This window comes from Alligator sinensis, unplaced genomic scaffold (genome assembly GCF_000455745.1).
Source record: "Alligator sinensis unplaced genomic scaffold, ASM45574v1 scaffold174_1, whole genome shotgun sequence".
NCBI classification, from domain to species: Eukaryota; Metazoa; Chordata; order Crocodylia; family Alligatoridae; genus Alligator; species Alligator sinensis.
In genome coordinates, this window is record NW_005842516.1 from 655182 (window position 1) to 677228 (window position 22047).

Genomic DNA, 22047 nt, shown 5'->3' on the forward strand with positions numbered 1-22047 from the left:
AAGTATAAGCTGTCCTGTGTTGGCATTTATTGCACTGATTATTTTATGTAGGTGTGTACTATTTGACATAACCTCATTATAAATGTTCATATATTGTCCTATCATTGTTAGGTATTTCCTGCCATTGGTTTATAATGGTTATCTTTAGGTATGTATGCTTTATTTGATGTGACTTTATTGCATGTTTAATTATTGACCCATGATTGTCTGTTATTTGTGTCATTGGTCTGTGGATTAACCTGATGCTTTATCATTAAGTACTCCTTTACCTGCTGCCTAGGGGGCCCTGTCAAGGGTCTGTGTTACAGACTAATCTGAAGTCCAGAGGATAGGACTATGCTTGAGTTTAGGGTTATTTAGAGCCTTTTTGTTTGGGTGAATTAACTATGTACAGGTATAATGTTATACATAAATAACTTACAGCCATAAACTAAGAATTACTGTGACTCCTAGTCTGCTCTGCTCTGCAGAGAAGAAGGTGAGCTGGCCTGTAGCTACACAGCTACACTCCCTACAGCATACACACTTCTGCTAACATCCCTTCCATTTGAAGCGGGGGTACCTTCCACATAACACCCAGGTTACACAAGGCTTCCAGGATCCAGGTCACTGGGATTGTGCTGCTATACAGGCTGTAGCATGGCCAGCTATCCTAGGCTTCCAGGATTTTTCTGTATGTGTTAATGGTGCAGTTATCAAAGCTAATGGCCAATAGCAAGGTACCTTTGCAGACTGCCCGACAGCAAGGTACCATGGGTGCTCAAGCTCTTCAGCCAAGCACTCCATATTCTGGAGAAGGAATAATACAAGTCCTCATTCCATTGTCAACAGCAATTAGGAATCCCCACTCCGTAGACTTCCTTTGATTTAACTACCTCATTCTATTCAATATCAATATATCTCTGGGGCAACCAAGCTATGTGGACTGTCCTAGAAACCTAAGGAGTTCTCTTTGGAGAAGTCCTTTCACGTAGTTCTCCTAACATCCAGGTTCTATAGAGCTGAGGCATCCACACTAGGTAGCAGGGTTTCAGGTTTTCTTTCCCATGGAAATCAACTATATGGTATTCTCTGGGGAGGCTGGGAATCCCAAATTTATGTAAAAGAGCCATATGCTTGCTTACAGCTCCAGTATGAAGCTGGAGATAGGCCTGTTGAGATTCCCTGGGTTAGGGTCAGAGAGAAGAGCAACAAGGGTGATGTCTTGGTGGGGGGCTGCTATAGACCACCAGGCCAGGAGTCCAAATCCATGGGGCCAGATGGGATGCACTATGTCTGTCTTGGAGTGTGGGAGACACTACTGCAGGGCCGGCTGCTAAGCTACTTTGTTACCAGTTACCAATCAATCATGATTTACTCAGGGACCAGCTCAATATACAGGACCTAGCTAATGTAGCCAATTAATTGCTATTAATTAGTACCTACAAAACCAGACTAAGGAGAGGGAAGAATCTTTACAGACAATTAACTGCCCCAAGACAGACACAGTCAGTCCCACAAGCACCCATGGCACAATTTTATCTGTCAGCAGCTAGGGTTGCAGGACCCCAGAACCCCCCTGCACCGATCTCCTCGACAGCTGGCAGGCTTTGTGGCCTCAGCAGGGGCTACCATCCCTGCAGCTGTCACCCTGCTGTGCCTTAACACACACACAGTCACCCGTGAAATGAGTTTTTCTTGTCCCCAACTTGAGGTGCAGTTCCCCCCAAACCCCTCCACCGATCTTCTTGAAACTTGGCAGGCTTTGTGGCCTCAGTAAGAACTAGTACTCCTGCAGTTTTGACACCCCTGTGGTGTAACACATAGCTATGACATTAGTTTTGTTTTCAAGAATTTGGGGTACAGTTCCCCCAAAAGCACTGTACCAATCTTCTTGAAACTTGGCCGGCTCTGTGGCATCTCCAGGGGCCACCGCCCCTGAAGTTCCCCCCACCTCCCCCCACCATGGTGTAACAAACAGCCATGACATGAGTTTAGCTTTCAATAATTTGGGGTACAGTTTCCACTAAACCACTACACTGATCTTCTTGAAACTTGGCAGGTTTCATGCTCTCAGCAGAGGCTACAATCTCTGCAAGTTTCATCTAAATCAGACAAACAAACCCAAAGTTATAGATATTTCATTGATTCCCCCATTATACCCTATGGCCAGATCTCCAAGGCAGCTCTGAAGCTTTGGAGCTGCTTCAGCCGGATCAAGGCAGAAACCTGGTCCAGAGCTCTGGATCAGATCACTGCCATCCGAAACGGCTGGATTCGAAGCCAGATCAGATTGCTGCCAGCTCGCACAGGCCTACTGTATGGGTTACAGTGGACAATAAGGTGAACATGAGCCAACCACTTGCCTTTCTTTGGGTCAATGGCACACTGGGCTGCATTGGTAGGAGTGTTGCCAGCAGGTCAAGGAAAATGATTATTCCCCTCTATTCAGCACTGCTGAGGCCACACCTGGAGTACTGAGTTCTGTTTCGGGGCCTCCGACTACAGAAAGGATCATAGAATCATATACATTAACCCTCACCTGTTCTCATGAAACTGTAACCATTGTTGATCTCATGGGGTAACTTGTTAGCCCACGCGCATGAACAAAATGGAACCAGTGACAACAGTATAAATGTATCAAAAACTATTTATTTAACATATAGCTTGTGTGATGATGATTTGAACCCAAAATATTATTTAACTAGAATGATGAACAAAATTTAAACTGTTTTTAGATTTTTAAAATGTGAATGAACAATTTGCTAAGTGTGTGGTTCACACTGTTTTCAAACAAACCATTACTTCCAAAAACATTTCATAACTGTTTTAACTAAATATTGCATTCCTCACAAAGCAGCACTTATGTACTGTGGTGCACATAAGCAAATCACTTACAATCTTTGCATCGTTTCCAGGTTTTGCGGTCATCTATTCTTGGACAAAAAGCACAATGTCCACTCATGCTTGCAGAAAGTTCTACTGAGGTGCGTTGTGGCAATTTGTAATTAAGCGCAGCCATACCATATTTGACAGACTTAGATTATGTGTATCCATTGCTCTTCATTTTATTTGTCCGGCAATCAACTGTTCTCCAAGGTTCTGGGGAAAAAAGTGCCGTCTCTTAAATGTGATCTTTCCTTCCAGTTTACGTTGTGGCCTAGCCAAATGATGAAGCTGGCAACGGCAGCTACATCCAGCATATTGAAAAATAGTGTAATTGGCCACCTGATGATTATCCGTCTGCAGGTGGTCATATGGATTAAGTGGTCAAGGTTATCCACCCCACCCTTGTTTTTTTTGCAGTCATGGATGATATCTGGCTTTTTTTGCTTTCCACTTACTGACAGGTCATGGTGCATGCCTGACAGCAACAGCACAACTTTGGACTTCTTTGGAACATAGGAAACTAGGGTGAGTTCCCCATCAAAAGCAAAAGCTGAGTGGAGGATGGCCATCCATTAGTTACCATGGATACCTGAAGTGGACATGAGTGAGGTGTGAATGAATGTTGACCTTTCAGATGCACCCACTCAAATTGGCCAAACAGGACTAGGCCTGTCATTTATACAGAAATTGCACTGGGGTAACAAGTTATCCCAACGCTTTAACATGGGCCTGGGGTAAGTTGTTACCCCATATGGAAAAACACATTCACACCTGGGATAACATGTTACCCTGAACAGTTTTTCATCTACTGAGAGCAAATCATTTATGTAAGGTGGCTGTTGTTTGGGGATATTTGTCACTGGCACCACAGTGCACGTCCTAAAAAGAAAAAAAAAATTGAATTAATGAACTTTAAGATACTGCACAAAATATGCATCTGGGGTAGAAAATTACCCCATGGGAACTTATGAAGGTTAAGGACCAGAAGGGACCTAAAAAATTTGTTGAGTCCACTCCCCTGCTCTGCACAGGAGCACTCCTGAGATCAAACGATCCCAGGAAGGTATCTATCCAGTCCCCTCTTGAAGACATCCAAGTTTGGGGACTACACCACCCCCTTGGGAAGTCTGTTCCAGATTCTGGTCACCCATACCGTAAAGAAATTCTTCCTTACATCCAACCTGAAACCATCTTCTAACTGTTTATGGCCATTGTTCCTTGTCCTCCCCTGGGGCACCCTAATGAACAGCTTTTCTCCCAGCTCCTGATATCCACCCCTTATATACTTTTACATGACCATCAAGTTCCCCCTCAGCCTTCTCTTCCCCAGGCTGAACAGTCCCAGATCCTTTAGTCTTTTCTCATAAGGTTTGTCCTCCAGTCTCTTAATCATTCTTGTGGCCCTTCTCTGGACCCTTTCAAGATTCTCCACGTCTTTTTTGAAGTGTGGCACCCAGAACTGGACACAATATTCCAGCTGGGGTCTCACTAATGCCAAGTAGAGAGGAAGTTTCACTTCCTTAGCCCTAGTCACAACGCATTGGCTAATGCATACTGATATGCCATTAGATCTGTTGACTACAGTGTTGCACTGGCAGCTTATGTTCATCCTGTGATCAACCATAACCCTGAGGTCCCCTTCAGCTATCATGCTGGCCAGGACATCTCCTACTAACCTATAATCATGTCACTGGTTACTTCTTCCCAGATGAAGCACTCTGCATTTATCCTTATTGAACTGCACCTGGTTCCACTCTGCCCACCTTTCCAGCTTGTCCAAGTCCGCTTGGATATGCATCCTATCCCCTAGCATGACCTCTTTTTTCTCATAACAGTACTTTACACAAACTTAGACAGTGTGATTTCCACATACTCTTTGAAGAACATCCTCTCACCATGTACTATGTCTATCTAAATCATTGATATAGACATTGAACAGAACAGCACAGAGCTAAGAACCAAACCTGGTGCGACACCACTGGCCACCTCCCACCATGACTATAGACCCATCCACTAACTCTACCTGGGTTTGACCTCTTAGCTAGTCCCCATCCCACCTGATTATGGATTCTGCCAGCCCATAATCCCCCAGGTTTTTTATAAGAGAATCATGGGAGACCATATTGAAGGCATTTTAAAAATCCAAGTATATAACATTACCTGCATCTCCAACATCTAAACGGTTCATTACTTGACCAAAGAAGAAAAAGAGGTTGGTCAAACATGACCTGCCCTCAGCAAAACCATGTTGGCTATCCTTCAGAATCATGCCTTCTGCTAGTCTCTCACAAATGCACTTTTTGACCAGCATGGGGTAATAATCAGAGGGCTGGATGAGCATTGGTAGTCCCTCCATGACATCTTGGTTCCAGGCTCAGGGGAAGCAGCAGACTTCCTGAGACAACAGATCAGGTCATCAGATGGCTCCCTGTATCCACCATAGACAGGAACCTCCAACCACCAACACCCATCATTTCTTCTTGGTGATGGTCCTCTTAATCCTTCCCACCTTGGTGAGGCCTGGCCTGTCTTCCTGTACCAATGGAAAGTGATCCTCCATCTTTGTTTCTAGGGCTGCATATCTGTTCTCCAGATGAACCATTGCAGGTGAAGGTGAAGATCTCTGCCTGCTGACATAAGTCACAAGCCTCCAGCTTCCACTCTCTTGGGTGTCCATGTTCTTTCTCTTCTCTAGTGCTGCCTCTGGCATTTCTTCCTTCATGGTCCCAGAGGTCTCCTACAGCATCAAAAGGATGAACTCTTCATGGTGGAGGATGCTTCGGACCCTAGCAACCTCCACCTGTAGTTCTCTACCCTGTTCTCTGAGAGACACCACCAGGAGGCACCACTCACATCACAGGCACTCCCTGACCTGGCTGTCACTGGAAGGAACCTGCAAACTGCAGTCCCTACAGCTCCAAACCTGGACTTGGCTGGAAGCATTGATGGTGAGTGATCATGCCTGGACAGAAACCTCACGGGTACCAGCAGAGGCAGTGGCATTGTGATGTCTTCCAGCCATTTCCCTGGGTCTCTTAATTTTCCTTTTTGTTCTTAATGCTCTTCTTCCAAGCATAACCTCCCTAGTGAGCTTGCCTAGAATCTGACCTGTTTATTGCTTGTTGGCCCTAAAAGGGTCCTTTTTTTTTTCTGCTTCCTCACACCGAGCTCAAAGGCTTGCCCCTCAAAGTTGGGGGGCATGAACAGGCTAGGGAACTGGCCTGGCAACTGCTTGACTTTTTGCATCCCCTGTTCATTGGCTTCTTTGTGTGCTGGGGAGTCTCTTTTGTACCCTGCTGGGCCTGGACTGGCTCCACCCCCTTGTTAGGGCTTCTGCCAGGCCCAGGCAGCAATCACTCAGCAATCAGCAACTATCAGTCATTCCCAGCTTTTCAGAGCACATGCCCCAAACATACAGGGAATAATCTGGTTCCTGTTCTCATTCTTACTCTTGCTTCCAGAACCTACCAGCAAATTGCTGACACTGTTTGCAGCCCCTGCTTGCTGGCTGCCTAGTCAGTATTTTTTTATGTTTTCTCGTAATTCCAGGGAAACACTTCTAAGCTAAGTTCCTAAGTTGACACGCAGACTTGAATTTGCATTCTTCCCACCAGTATCACGGCATACAAACCTCTAAGCCAGAGAGCAAGACCGATTTTCAGATTTCCAAAGGCAGCAAGACCTAACTGAGGCTAAAACTCCCAATGTTCTGGTACCCAGTTCACAACACAAGCCACTTGGCTAATGAACCCATCTTTCCCTGCACAGGATACTACAGCAGGTTATGTTCAGCTTGGAGCAATACCAGAGCATGACTGCTTGTGGGCCAAGCTTCAGTCTCATGAACACAACAAGAAGCAGAAGTCACTGTTATGTGGATGAGGGTTTCTTGTTCCTGTCACGCAGGACACCAGGTAGTTTTATAGTTTCATAGTTGGTAGGGTCAGAAGGGACCTGAGCAGATCATCAAGTCTGACCCAGGAAAGAATGCTGGGGTCAAACAACCCCAGCAAGGTGACTATCTAGCCTCCTTTTGAAGACCCCCAGGGTAGAAGCGAGCACTACTTCCCTTGGAAGTTGGTTCCATATCTCAGCCGCCCTGACTGTGAAGTAGTGCCTCCTGATATCTATCCTGAATCTACTCTCCATAAACTTATGACCATTATTCCTTGTTACTCCCAGTAGTTCTCGGGGGAACAGGGACTCTCCCATTGCCTGCTGGTTTCCCTTGGCCAGTTTATAGATGGCTCCCAGATCCCCTCTCAGTCTTCTCTTGTGGAGGCTGAACAGGTCCAGGTCCCATAGCCTCTCCTCGTAGGGCCTGCCCTGCTGCCCCCTGATCATGTAAGTTGCTCTCCTCTGGACCCTCTCGCATATACTCCCTTGCTTGCCCCTTGCAGATGTGCACCTGGATAATTTTCTCAAAGAGCTTCCCCAGGACCGAGGTAAGACTAAAAGGCCTATCATTTCCTGGGTCCTCCTTCTTCCCTTTTTTTAAAATGGAGACCACATTGGCCCTTTTCTAGTCCTCTGGCACTTTGCCAGAGCACCACGAGTGCTCCTAAAGCTCTGCCAGGGGTCCTGCAATGCCCTCTGCTAATTCCCTAAGCACTCTGGGGTGCAGATCATCTGGACCTGCTGATTTGAACATGTCCAGTCCCACCAGAAGTTCCCTGACTAGGTCGTCTCTGACCCTGGGCCTGGCTGTGCCTCCCCTTGGAGTAATGGGGATCCTGGTGCGGGGGATGACCTAACCCCTGCTCAGAAAAATGGAGGCAAAGAAACTGTTAAACCACCAGATTTCCAAGCATGTCCTGCAGAGGCCCTTAAAAAAGGACTTCTTGTTATCCTTGATCTGGGTTGCTAGTCCCAGTTCCATCTCCTCCTCAGCCTTCTTAACAGCCCCCTTACAATACTGAGCAATGGAGGTATAGTCCTCCCTGGTGATATCCTCCCCCCACCTTCCATTGGGTGTACACCTCCTATTTAGCTTTGAGACATTCCTGGATGCTTTTGGTGAGCCATGGGGCTTTTGGGCATTCTTGTCCCCTTTGATCCGTGCTGGGATTGCAACCCTTTGGGCTTGGAGGATCGTCTCCTGGAACTCTTCTTGGACTCCCAACTCCCCACCCCTCCGGTACCTCAGTGCCCCCCCCACCAACTAGTGTCCTTAGCTCAATGAAATCCGCCCTTCTGAAGTCCAGCTTGCTGCAGGCTTTTGCCACCCTGTGCTAGATGGTAGATGACTAAAGGGTCCCTTGTAACCTTAAACTTTGGGATCTGGGTTGGTCACTGAACTAGAGAGAGCAGAGGGAAAGGAAAATGTTTCAAAAGGCATTAAAAAGGAACTTAAAGAAAACATCTTTCAATATGATCCCTGTCTAAGCTGGTACCAAAGCATCGAGACAAGGATTCTCTACCTGGTGTTTCTATAGTATAGTGGGACAATGGTCCTATTGAATAAATGCAAATAACAACACTAACAATAATTAAAATACTAATAAACTGTGCATACATACTGGTATAATTTACAGTGATGTAAATGTCAGATTTCCGCAGTTATTCAGGAGTAAATATTTGTATAATCAAAACTTGCTCCGTAACCACCTGGTGATGAAGTACCGTTACAGAACCTTTGGTGGCAAGTCCCCAGAAATAAGAGGAACTCACTTTCTCCTAGATCCTAATGTACACAAATGGTGCAATTTAAAGTAATACTAATTTGTCATGCATCTAGGGCTTCTGTAGTCTCTTCACTGCTTTGCATACATTTTCTCTTTCTCTCATTGGTCTCTATATCACCTTATGTCTCTATTTTTATACTTAAAATTTCTCCCCTCTATTTAATGCTTTAACTTTATCACGCATCATGAAGGCATTGATCAAAGAAAACTCCTGGATTTCATTAAAGCAAAAAGGAAAATGTAATCAATTGTCTCCTGGTCAAGAAAATGTTGGAAAAATAAAATGAGTGCATCCTAAAGGGTCCAAAACCAGAAGGAAAACAAAGAGCTATCATAGTCTTTGTCATTGTCTCATGATTTCAAAGTGCCGATTCATGATTTTTCATGTTTGAGGATGACAATATTTTGATGGTCACAGTCTTTAAATCTATGAGCTTGAATGTTTGTAAAAGTGAAATACTCAAGGCCAAATTTCAAGGAGCCTAAGAGGGTTAGCTACCCAACTTCCTTTGATATCCAGTGGAAGCTGGATGCTTACATTCCTCAAGTTCCTGTGAAAGCCAAAGGCTTAATGACAGTCTTTTTCAAGGCTCCCTTAACTTCTTTGTTCCGCAGGCTGTAGATAAGGGGATTGGCCAGGGGAGTCAGCACAGTGTAGAAGAGAGAGAGAACTTTGTTCAAGTTATTTAGTTTGTCATTTCTAGGTAAAATGTATACAACCATTAAGGTCCCATAGTAAATTGTCACGACAATAAGGTGAGAGGAGCAGGTGGAAAATGCCTTTTTCTTCCCAGTGGTTGAAGGAATTCCCAGGATAGTGGTGATGATGTAAGCATATGACATCAGGGTTAATAGGGAGGAAGGAAATGTGCATAGAGAGGCCAGGAGGGTAGTTACAAATTCTACCAAGTAAGTGTCACTGCAGGAGAGCTTTATAACTGGAGTGAAGTCACAAAAAAAATGATTAATTTCATTAGGTCCACAGAAAATTGATTGTGCCATGAAAAGGGTGATAATGGCGCTAACCAGAAGTGCAGTTATCCAAGAGCCAGCTGCTAGTATTATGCACAACTTGTGATTCATTAGAGTTGCATAATGCAGTGGTTTGCATATGGCTAAATACCTATCAAAAGACATTGATGACAAGAGGAGGCATTCAGAGGTCACCAGAAAACCAAAAAAATAAAATTGTGTAAGGCAGCCAGTAACAGAAATGGTTCTGTCACCTGTCAGGAAAGTGGCCAACATCCTTGGCAGGAGGGTGGATGTGTAGCAGGTCTCCAGGAAGGATAGGTTCCCCAGAAAGAAGTACATGGGTGTGTGAAGGTGCTGATCAGTCACAACTAACACAATAATGAGGAAATTTCCAGCCATGGTTGCAATATAGATTGTTACAGACAGCAAGAAAAAAAAAATTGGAAGTTCATGGAGATTCCCAAATCCCAGAAGGATGAATTTCATGATGGATGTTTGATTCCCCTGTTCTAGGCTTGCCATGGAAGATATCCAAGGAGAAACACACAGACTGCAAAATGTAATTTTTAAGACTTAAAGTTAAAACTCTAATTTTAATTCAGTGTTATTAATTTTCATACATTTTGAAAACACACACACATAGATAGATAGATAGATATTCATAATTTTAAAGTAATTCTTTAGGATTTAAGCTTTTGCATTAATAGAATTTTATTTCCCTTATGGACATCTATGTAAGGGTAGTTTTTGATACTTAGACACATTTTCTGATTCAGGTCTGGATACCCAAGACCACCAACACACTGAATATCCTCAGTAAGGTTGTGATCTGGCCAGGTAGCTTCCTTGTGACATAAGGTATTCTTTGTGCCACAATAAATAAATGAACAAATAAATAAATACATAAATAAATCATAGTAGCCCACGCTCTCCAGTCATCCCAGACAGAAAGCGCTCTGGCTTCAGGTACCCTATTCCAGGGGGGAAAAGGGCCCCAGATACCCTACCCAACTTTTTATGCGTACTAAACAATACTAGCATTTAAACTGCTAACTACTATTTTGCCTAAGATTCAAGACTTCTCTCTCTTTTTCTCATCTGTATCAAGAAATAGTTAATAAATACACAAAATTATTGATAATGTGGACATTATACTTAAAGACACATAGTTATATGATTAATAGGACATTTCAAAGGTGCATTAATTTACTTAATTCTAGTTCAAATCAACAGGGAGTTAGCCACCTAAAGTATATGAACATTTCTGAAATCTCACACTGTACTTTTCTGAATCTTTAGGTATTTTAAAATACCTTTGAAAAATCTAGTTTTGAGAATTTGTCTTTCTAATTTGGGAAAGCTGCTTATACTTTGTAGTGCTATCAAAAATTATCATGCCATCCCTTGACTTTTAAAATGTTTAAGTGCTATGGGATAATATATTGCTGTTTTTACTCACCATGGGACAGATTTTGAAACCTTCTTTGATAAGCCACCCTGAGTCAGAAAAGGTCAAAGATCCACCTAAGCCTAGCAATCTGTTGCATTACCAGGGTGAATTTCTGCCAATTTTCTTAGCCAGTAGAAGATAAGGGAGTTGGCATCCCATCCAGTTATCTCTGATTCCTCAGCTGGAAAAGTCCAGAACATGACTCAAATCAGTTACATCCGAGGCTGTATTAAGAGGCTTTATCTATCCCAGCACTGCATTCTTCTATCCTTTGAGTAATGTAAATGAACTTAGTGAAAGCATCTGTGGTACAATCCAGTCATAGCAAGGGTGTCAAAATTTAGCTCTGAGAAAGAAATGTAAATACTGCTTTGGTCAAAGAAGCTTTTTACTAGCTTGTTCCTCTGTCATTAAAACTTAATTGAACTTTGATTTTATGGTCTCAGTCCTGCAAACACTGTTAAAATCCCTTTTCTAACATGATAACTAAAATGAAAATAAGTAACACTGCATTTATGGGTTAAATAGTTCCAGAATACCAACAACAGTATCAGTACATTCAAGAGAACAATTCATGCGTATTATACTGTCTCTATAAAAAAGTATTTTCAAGGAATGGCAATAAATCTGATCTCCTAATTAAATGAACTGCAAAAGTCCTGTTGATATTAGTGGTGTTTGATTGAGCTCATTACACGTTGCATTATACAGAGTTATTTTTTTTTCCCCCCAGACATTAACACAGTACCAGTCCCCTAAAAGTGAAGTCTGCACCTGTTCAATTCATGCTGACCCATTTTTTTTCTAATCTGGAAAGGGACCTTGGCTCCAAAGTACCATATTTTGTTTTAAAAACTGGATGCTGGTTTCTTATGTTGAAGACATAAACTTGGCAGGTTTTATATGTGCACTGAAAAAGAGGTTGAAAGTATTTCTCAAGAATAAAGACCCTATTTTTCCTAAAGGGGATAAAGGAATTGAGCTTTTTTACCACTGAACTTTAAAAACTCCTGCCAAAATACATATATGTGCATATTGAAAAAACTAAGTAGGCAATATATAGAGTATGGATAGATATTCAGTTAATATTTATCTTGAAGATTTAATTATCAACTCTAACAATTTTATATGCATTTAAAGTTTCACATCTAATGCAATTATGAGTTACCTGCTCTTGTGCTTGTGAATTCTTTGTATACCTTGCATTTAGCACTATGAAAAGTGTATATTTAATATACTGATTTTACTAATCATTTTGTGCCATTTAATGTTTCACAAACTATATGTTGGATTAATGGGGGTGCATAGACCGAGTAAAATAATGGGTTCCTTTTCTTTTTTTTTTCCCCTTTACCTATCAAATGACTGTATCTCCCGGAACCTGGAATATCCAATGTGAATTTCACCAAGTTTTTCAGAGGCTAGAATACAAGTTCTGCTGCCCATCTATTCTTCCTCTGTTTATAAAGAGACTTGTTCACTCTTGTTAGGATGCCCTCATTCTGCTCCTTTGGTTTATTCATTGTGCCTGTGACTTTATTAAAAGATGAATCTCTCTCCTGATTCAGTGCCTGTTCTTCATAGAAGATGAGTACTCCCTTGGCAATTCTGTTAGTGCCAGTTGTGGTCAACATGAAAGAAAAGTTAATGCCACTCCTTAAAGAAGTAACAGAAAAAATAAGTTAATAACATCAAACTTCTAATTTTAAAAGGGAAATGAGTAACAAAGAGATGACAACATCTATCCCGAAAGCAAATTGTTGTTTTTTTTTTCCCTAAGTGTCAGGAACGGTTGCTTTAGGAACTATGGACTCAGCAGATTTGAACAATAATATCATTTTATATTTTTTGCATATTCAAACCCCTCTCTCTCTTACTTCAGCAATAAACTCACATGCATGTGGTGATGATCAGTTAGCCTATAAAGTTAAGCGGTAGGTTAGCTCCAGTTTGCCTAAGTCAGTTACCTCTGGTCACAAAAAGCATTAGATTTTCTATGCTGGTAGCTCAGACAGGAATCTTCTATTTAATATTATAAAAGTAAGTTTATTCTTAAATTCTTTACTGAATAGAGATAGAAATAAAGGTCCAAAGATCAGTTTATACTCAAGTGTTTAACAGTGGGTGCATCTACATGTCACCCTATGGTGACATAGTGACACACATTGGCAACACAACAATCACACGTGTCTACGTGTGATCATCAGCTACATCAGTATAGTGGTGCGCTCCCCGACTATAATGTGCCAGCACAGTGATATAGCCAGTGAATCTTTGCATTAGCCACCCATACGCCGCAGTACGGGTGGTCACTGTGTCATGTTTTACTACTTCATCATAGCAAATATTAAAACACAGTTCACTAACAAAATATCAATGTATGGTGATATGTAGACACACCCTGTATTCTTCAATTCAGTAAGGCTTTAGGGCCTAAACCTTCATTCCTGGAGAAATTCGAATTCTTATTGCTTGAAGAATGTGATCTAATGTACAATCAGTCTAAATCCTGTGGCAAGGAAAGTCATCAACTTGTAATATGTCTTGGAAGCCACCACAGTGTTAAAAGCCCCTTTCCAAGTCTTCAGGTCAGCAAGGTCAGGGTGGGATACATCCTAGTGTTCTGAAGGAATTGGCTAAGGTAATTTTGTAGTCATTGGTTATCCTCTTTGAGAACTTCTGGAAGTCAGGTGAGGTCCTAGATGACTGAAAACGGGCATTACTCATTTTTAGATTATTGGAAAAGGGGGACTAAAGACTGTTAGTATATTTTCCCATCTTTAAGAAAGGTAAGAAGGAGGATCTGGGGAATTACAGACCAGTTAGTCTGACCTAAATACTTGGGAAGGTCATGAATCAGATCCTCAAGGAATCTATCGTGAAGCACCTGGAGGAGAACAAGGTGATCAGTAGGAAACAGCATGGATTCTCCAAAAGCAAGTCACACCTGCACAACCTGATTCCTTCTATGATAAGGTGACAGACTCTGTGTATGGGGGCAGGAACATTGGATGTGCTATACCTTGACATCAGCAAGGCTTTTGACACTCATCCATGACATTCTTGGTAACAGGCTAAGGAAATACACAAAAATACTGTAAACTGAATACACAGTTAGATCATTGTACTCAACAAGTAGTCATCAAAGGCTTAAAGTCTATTTGGCAGGAGGTAACAAGTAGAGATCCCCGTGGTCCTTTCTGGGTCCAGCAGCATTTAACACCATTGTTAATGATATGGACAATGGGTCAGAGTACACATTTTAGCAAATTTGCAGATGACACTAATGCTGTAAAAAGATGTCTCCAAATTAAGTGGCTCAGCTGTCCCATGATGTGTTCTGGCACAGGTGATCTGCTTCAGTGGGTGATGCAGACATTGCCTGTCATCCTGTTAGGTCAGATCTCCGCTGCACCCAGGGTTTCAGGGGCCCAGTCTTGCAGAACAACTGAAAACAGGGCAATCCCTGATTCCTTGCTTTCAGATACATGGCCCCCTGGAATCCACAATGTGTGACCTGAGTCAAGGCATGGAAGTGTAATAACAGACCTGGGAAATCTCTTCCTGGGATATTCCCTGGGCATATCTCTGCAGACAGGAACCAGAAAATCAGTGAGCAAAAATCCTGATGAAGGGTTTTTAAACCCGAAAGCGTCTTATTTTTTTCCCCAACTATTTAAGTTGGTCTAATAAAAGATATCTGATTCACCCAAAGAACCTTGTCTGCTGTAAATCAGTAAGACATCTCAGATCTGTCTAAAGCACCTACTGAATCTGACTGAGAGATAATATCTTGATTTCCCAATCCCAAATTGCTCCAAAGAGCTAATACTGCTAGGACAGTGCTTGCCAGATCTCAATATGGATTCTGACACGCAGAGGTCTGAGATTCACAAAACTTGCCAGTGCCTTTTTGATCTGTAAACACACTTTCCATACAAAAAAAAAATTGTTTAGGACATCCTAAGCTTCCTTCCCCAACAGAAAATTAGACTTTATGAGTGAATTTCTGCGAGCCAAAACATGACCTGCTAAGCCCTGTGAATGTACAGTTTGATCAGTTTTCTTTTAACATATACTAGTAGAGCCACTATTGTTATTATTATTGATCATTAAAGCTTTAATTATAGGAAATTAACTGGTCAAGGCACTATGCAAACACAAAAAGGAAAAGACAGCCTCTTCATTAATATTAGGGAAAGGATGGTAAGTGTAAGTTAATTCAAGAGACTGTCAGTGGAAGCAGAAGAGCAAGTATAAGGAGAGAGAGACAGGACACTGCCCAACACCCTAACCACTGTTCAGTTTTCTGTACACACCATTGAATGGGGATATGAGACTGAAAATTGCTAATATGCACAAAGAAATTCCCTTCCCCTCTCTGGAAGATGGTACAATAATGCAATTACCGAGCTAGCACCTACCAGTAACCACAGGATACTGCAAACTTCATTTGATTGGCTTCAATTTCTTAACCAGGGTTCTGCTTCCTCACCAGAGCTTCTTATCTCTCCTAATTCTGACTTTGGATGCACCCAGTAAATACACCTGTCCCTCCCTGAAGAGTTGAGCTGGTACTACAGTCTTGCTTGGAATGTGCTCTTCCCCTTCTATTTAAAAAGCGCAGCGGTCCCTTCAGATTTGTATCCTTCATCATGGAAGGTTACCACCTCCCCTGCTTCCATTTCTGATGGGGCTAAGCCTAGGGAGTGATTAAAGTATTTTGTGTGAAGAGAATATAAACAGCCAAAGCACCCAGAAGACATCTGTATGGGGTCTATGCACCTTTTGTATTGGCTTATTGCTATTCATGGGACCAATTTAATACAACATTCATTTGATGCCTAGTCAAACATAGACTGATTGTTTCTAAATTATTTTAATGACATCAGTTATCTCATTGAGTAATAATTTGTAAGAGGTGACAAGCAAGATCGGAAATACAACCATGTGTTTTAATAAACATGCAAGAAACTGAATGCAAATTCAAAGCAAATGGCAGTAACAAATGACAGCAAATTTCCTTCTCTCATGTACATTCCCTTTCTCTCATGCATACGCCCAAACTCAATGAAACGTATCTTTTGAATACTGTTTAATACCAATGTATATTTATTTAATTAGTGTTCAGCTCTCTCTAACTGTAAAAAAAGTCAGAGCCTTGTAAACTGGCTTCTCATTGCAGGAAAAGCCACTGATGTGTATGCACTCTGCCTTAATGTAACCACCCTACCTAAGCAATATTTTTTCATCCTAGAAGAGAGGTTGCCACAAACATTATGCAGGAAAACACCTCTTCCAGAAATGTTAGCACCAAATATTTGTAGAAACTCTGACACCCAAACTGACTCTTTTTACAGAGGTTCACCCAGAGAAAAAATCCCCTTTGTGTTTGTAAAAGCTCCCCTTGAAAGAATCTGCATTGCAAAACTAACCACAACCTATCATTTCTTTGTAGAATAGTTTAGTTTGCATGGTAAAAAGGAACACAAAATACCCTATAAGCCAGCATTCAATAGCTCTGTCTCATGTAGCTCACAATAATGGTACAATTATAAGATGCTCTTTCTCACTTTCTTAAGTTTCAATTGTTTCTAGAAATGTGTGCAGATACAACAGTTGTCTGGAATAAAATTCTACTGGCAGCCAGTGGCTCTGAAGCTGTCTGGATTGTACTGGGACAGGTTTCTATGGTCTTTACATACAGGTCCATTTTATTCCATAAAATGCAATAATATATTTCCGAGGTCTGTGGTTCCAAGGATGCTTCAATTGTAGCTTGTTCCAGAGGCATAGAAGACATGTGTCTAGGGTAAGTGCTCTGGGGAAGGCTTTCAATGTGGACTAGCTCATGAAAGGGCTTACAAGTCTTTCAAGATCCAGGTCACTGGGACTGTGCACCTATACAGGCTGTAGCATGGCCAGATTTCCAGGGCTTCCAGGAGCTGAAGGTCTCAGCCACTAGAATACTGTCCCAGGGTCTGGGACCAAACACCCACAAGATACATGGCTCCTAAGCACCTAACTATGCATACTACTCCATGGCCAGGGATCCAAGTTTTCTGTATGTGTTAATGGTGTCATTATCAGAGATCATATACACAGCTTAGGAGCAATCCTGTTATGCACATTGACCAGCACAAAGAATCCTTGGCCTTTAGGATACGTGACTCCATAGCAGTCAGGCAGACACACTAACCGTGACCAGGAGGCCCAGACGTTCCAGGCTCAGTGTTACAATGAACCACAACCACAGTTATGTGGTTCATGAATGAAAGGAGACAGACTTCCAGAATAGATGGCCTTGGACCACCCACCCTTGCAGACCACCCCATGGCAAGGTACCATGGACGCTCAAGCTCTTCAGCCAAGCACTCCATATTCTGAAGAAGGAATAATACAAGTCCTCATTCCATGGTCAACAGCAATTAGAAAGCCCCATTCTGTAGACTTCCTTTGAGTTAATGATCTCATTCTATTCAAGCTCAATTTATCTCTGGGGCAACCAAGCTATGTGGACTGTCCTGGGAACCCAAGGAGTTCTCTTTGCGGAAATCCTCCTATACAGTTGTCCTGTCACCTATGTTTTGTAGATCTGAGGCATCCACACTAGGTGGCAAGCTTTCAGGGTCTTCTTTCCCATGGAAATCAACTATATGGTATTCTCTGGAGAGGCTGGGAATCCAGTCTCCTAATCTGTAGGCAGCTAGCCATGAGGACAATCCCACAGCCATGGGGACTAAGAATTCCAGGGTAGAAGGTTTCCTAGAATCACCCCAAAGGAGGATTTCATGATACTTCAAGAGTGTCAGCATCCCAGGGTCTATGGTTTCAAGGCAGAAAGTCTTGTGGACTAGCTAGTTCTATAGTCTGGGGCCGCTGTATCCAACCTGGTTTTGAGGCACAAAATCTGGTTTGGCCCTTTTGGGCACTGGGCCCCTGGCTACTGTATGTCAGGCTCCAGGTCCCTCTCTGGCTTGGAGGCTTTGCCCTTTGCTCCTCTCTGGGATCAATAGTTGCTTGAGCCTTGAGTCTTCCTGGGCAGGGCTCAAGACAATCGCTTGCCCCTTGGCACTAATGGGACCTCCATATACAACTCCTAGAGTCCTAAACTAATCTGCTGGAGTAAAACTAACTTAAACCAGGAGCCCTGCAGCCAGGAGCTCTTCAGCTTGTGGCTGGCAAGAGAAACAAACTCACTATCCTAAACCTTAGGATTATATCATCCCAGAGCCCTACCCGCTTCTGGTCAGCAGACTGTCTGGACTGTCTGCAGGTGTTGCTGATTAGCCTCATTTCCTCATTGCCATGGTGGCCTGCAGCTGCTGTGCCCTGCCTTCCCTGCAGTGCTCCTTTGCTGGGCTGCTTCTTTCCTAAAGAAACAGAGAGTTCTAGGCTGTCTGTTACATGCATCTGTTGGACTTTAATCACAATTAAAGTGAAGAAGCTCTGGATCCTGTGTTAAACAGAAGATCATACTATATGTTGGGGGAGAGGGGGTAAGCAATTCCCCATCACAACCTGGGTGGCATTTCAGCAGAGGGTAAATGAGATCCCAGCTTCCCAATGGAAATAGGCATCCAGTACCCATGTTCATGGCCATCTTCATGTTAGCGCTTTGTGTCATAGATGACACACCCATCTTATCATAGGCATCCTGAATTTCTTGGGCTGCTGCTCATTGTTTCCGATCCTCTAGACTTACCTGCCACTGCTTATTTTTCTGGCCCTGAAACAGATAGTCATAGACTGGAAGTGGCTACAAAAATGGCACCTTCCCTTAGTTCTTGTCCCACTGGAATGTAGCTCCCTGACAGAGGAAACATAGAACAGCCTGAGAAATCTTCCCTCAAATGTCTCCTGCTTCCAGGCCACAACACACCAGCCAACAGATAGGCTGAAACAAAGCATGGCCAGGTATGGCAAGATGTTCCACTGTGAACAGGAGGTAAAAGCCAGTACCTCACAGCTCTGCTTTATGCGAGCCTGTAGGGTAAGGATCAGGTCACTTGTGTGCTCTCGTGGTGAAGGAAAAGTGTAAGACCAGCCCTTCTGTTGTGGAAATTACCTGTCACCCAGTGGTAGGGAGCTGTATAGCTCTGCTGCTGCCATTCATCTGTCTCCAGAAGCCTCTAGGATATTATGGCCAAGAGGCATATTGGGATGCCTGTTCATTAGACATGTAGCCATGCAGCATTACAGGGCATTGTAAATCAGTGCAGCTGGGAGAGCCTTGCACATTTGTTCAGTACTAGACATTTGAATTTGAAGTACTTTGACTATTTGTCTCATCAAATCTTCAAACAAGGATCTGCATGTGTTAATGGAGTTGACCAATCAACACTTGCTTTTAGGAAACTGGAGAAAGTGGTGAAACACCATGGGGTTTTAAAAAAAAAAGATCACCTGCCAATTATTTACAGATAAATGATTTTTTTTAAGTGAGTCAAAACATCAATCTATGTATTTCATATTCTGGCTTGTAAATTGGCCCTTTGCTGAGGAGAACACTGTTAGTTAATTACACAAGAGATCCTTTATCCCAGAGGCACTAAAAAATATTTATTCATCAATCAATGTTTAATCTTAGAGCTTGAAACATATTGGCTCTTGGTTTCCAAAGGGGAGGTGCCATAAAAGGCATGCTTATATTGGATAATATAAAATATAATTCTCCATTGTCTTTAGTTTTTTTGAGGTTAAAGAGCAGCATGTCTTCTTTTGTTCTTTTTTTTTTTTTTGAGACAGAAAGAAAGATAGGGAGAAAGGAAGTGAGGGGCAAGAGGTAGGAAGAGAGACAAAGAAACTAAGCAACCACTGAGTTTACAAATTGTTACTGTTGCTCCTTCTATTTCCCTCTTAAAAGAGGCCCTTTAACACCAGCATCCCCTTTCCTTAAGTAAAACAGTGTAAAACTTCAGTGAGAGCATCCAAATCTGTTCTTCTTCTCTTTCTGCTAAGAGACATACATCACTGATTGTTTTCTACATGGATGTTCGGTGAGTGCAGTTTTATTTTATTCTTTAGTGTAGTGGGTGGAAGCCTCAGCGAGACTAACACAAGGATATACATACGTTTATAGATATATTAATGTGTGTGTGTGTGTGTGTGTGTGTGTGTGTGTGACATATTTTAGAATGAAAATGTAACATAAGGTATTTGAAAGACCTCATGTGGAAGGATGTATACTATTTTGGCTACCGATCTTAAAGAAAAATGAATTCAAATGGCAAGAGACACAAAGAAATCAGGATGACCATGGGGATGGTCTAAAACATTTTGCTTGTCTATCCTAGGGTAAAACAGTATAATTGTGATAGGAGGCTTTCTGCAACTATACTGGGGAGAGGGGTTAAAACCAAGGGAGTTAAAAGAGCTTGTGAAATGGAAGGGTAGTGTCTGAATATGAAACAGAAAGGTGTATGAACTAGTCATCAATTTGTGTAAGCTGAGCATGAGGCAGGGAATATATAATAGGTGTGTCCAAAATACATTTAGCTGGACTTGATGATCCCAGGTTTCCTTCCAAGCCTATGTCCTCTGGGCCAGATCCACAAAAGAGCTTTTGTGCCTTGATTAGAACTAAGGTGCAATGTAGGTGCAAGCGTGAGAACTTCCATGAAAGCTTCCATTAGGTGCTACCCAAGTCTGTATTTGCCTGGACCCTAGGGGCATTTTCATGTTTGAATTTAAAGCTTCCCAAGTGCCTAGAATTGAACCTCTGTGTTAGGTCCAGACAGCTTTAGGCTAGGTACAGTTTTCAGTTCAGTTATGCCTAAATCCAGTCAGGATTAAGTTGTTATATGTTCTTCTGCTGAGAAGTCCAGCAAAGTCTAATCTACTGGGTGCTCTCAGAAAACATTGAACACACACAGAGAAAACTCACAAAACCCAGTGGTGTCCACAATCTTGTTTAAAATATAACCGGAGGTGGTATTGGTACCACCTTCCTTTTAATCAGTAGCTTTGTGTTTAGCATACTTGCCCATGAAATGGGGCACCAATACTAAATTGCCTTATCTTCCTGAAGGGGCTCAAACTCACACTCCACTAGAGACCACTCAAACCACCCAAGTCATGAGGCTGAAGCTTAGGGTGACATTCCATTCTTTTTCTGGACGCCTAGATTGGGTTATGTCCATGATCAGTTGAAAAAGTGTCACTTTTGCAGTGCTGCGTCATTCTACTTCTTAGGACATAGGTAGCCATCCATGTGCATAGGGATGCACACCAGAGAAATAGTTACCACCTAGGCAGAAGTGGCATTTCCGGAACTTAGATGACAAAATCTGTTTATCTAGGAGCTCATAAAAGAATGCAGTTCCACTCTGGCATTTAAACCATTAGTGTGCTGTAGGTGTCTCTTCAGTTTTAGACTGAACAGTCAGGACTGATCTGTCTTTTTTTCTTTCCAATGACCATTTCATGGAAAACACAAAGCACTCCCTTGTTCAGGCACCAGAAACAAGGATTCCCTCCTCCTAGGTGAGTCCCCATAGTATACCTCTATAGAGTCACACTCCCTTTTTCATTCTTTCATTTGCTCTCTCTGGTCTCTTTTTAGCTTTGAATTCTGTTCTGCTTAGTGGCAGAGACTCAACAGAAGAGATGGAAATTTTGAATACCATGAAGAGTGTAGTCCTTTATCCCAACAAGTCTCTGTTGTGAGGGAACTTGAAAGCATGGATTGAAAAACAAAAGACAAATAGCTAAAGCTAACAACTCACTGCTAGTTAGTTCTCATCAAAGAAAACCATTTATTCTTCCAATAATGTTTTGCTATTGCTGAGATTTTTTGTTTGTTTGAACCTTCTATCATTTTTTGCTTTGTTTTATTATTTTAACTACACTCAGACCTTCAAAAAAATTCTGGTTTTCACAACTGAAAATTAGAGAGCTACAGAAATCTCACCATTTTGTGTGTGATCTCATATTCTGCATTAGAACATATAAAGAATAGGAATTTTAAAATATGGTTTTGTTTACTTAGTTCATAGTTTCATATATGTTAGGGTCAGAAGGGACCAATTAGATCATCTGAGTCTGACACCCTGCCCTGGGCAGGAAAGA

General features: G+C 42.2%; 2 protein-coding genes across 2 annotated transcripts in view; one reads left to right on the forward strand and one right to left on the reverse strand.

Annotated features, from left to right (window-relative positions):
• Positions 1–9095: 9095 nt before the first annotated feature.
• On the reverse strand, positions 9096–10049 carry LOC112551587 (olfactory receptor 6B1-like). The gene has a single exon (XM_025213259.1). The coding sequence runs from the start codon at positions 10047–10049 to the stop codon at positions 9096–9098; it is 954 nt and encodes a 317-aa protein (XP_025069044.1).
• A 5080-nt stretch (positions 10050–15129) lies between these two features.
• Positions 15130–22047, forward strand: part of LOC102377996 (olfactory receptor 1052-like) — a 13209-nt gene continuing 6291 nt past the window's right edge. The window contains 1 exon segment of the mRNA XM_025213260.1: positions 15130–15183. Coding sequence (XP_025069045.1) covers positions 15130–15183 — 54 coding nt within the window.

Excerpts from the sequence above, each read along its gene's own strand:
- LOC112551587 (XM_025213259.1), bottom strand. The coding sequence starts at position 10,049 with ATGGCAAGCCTAGAACAGGGGAATCAAACATCCATCATGAAATTCATC.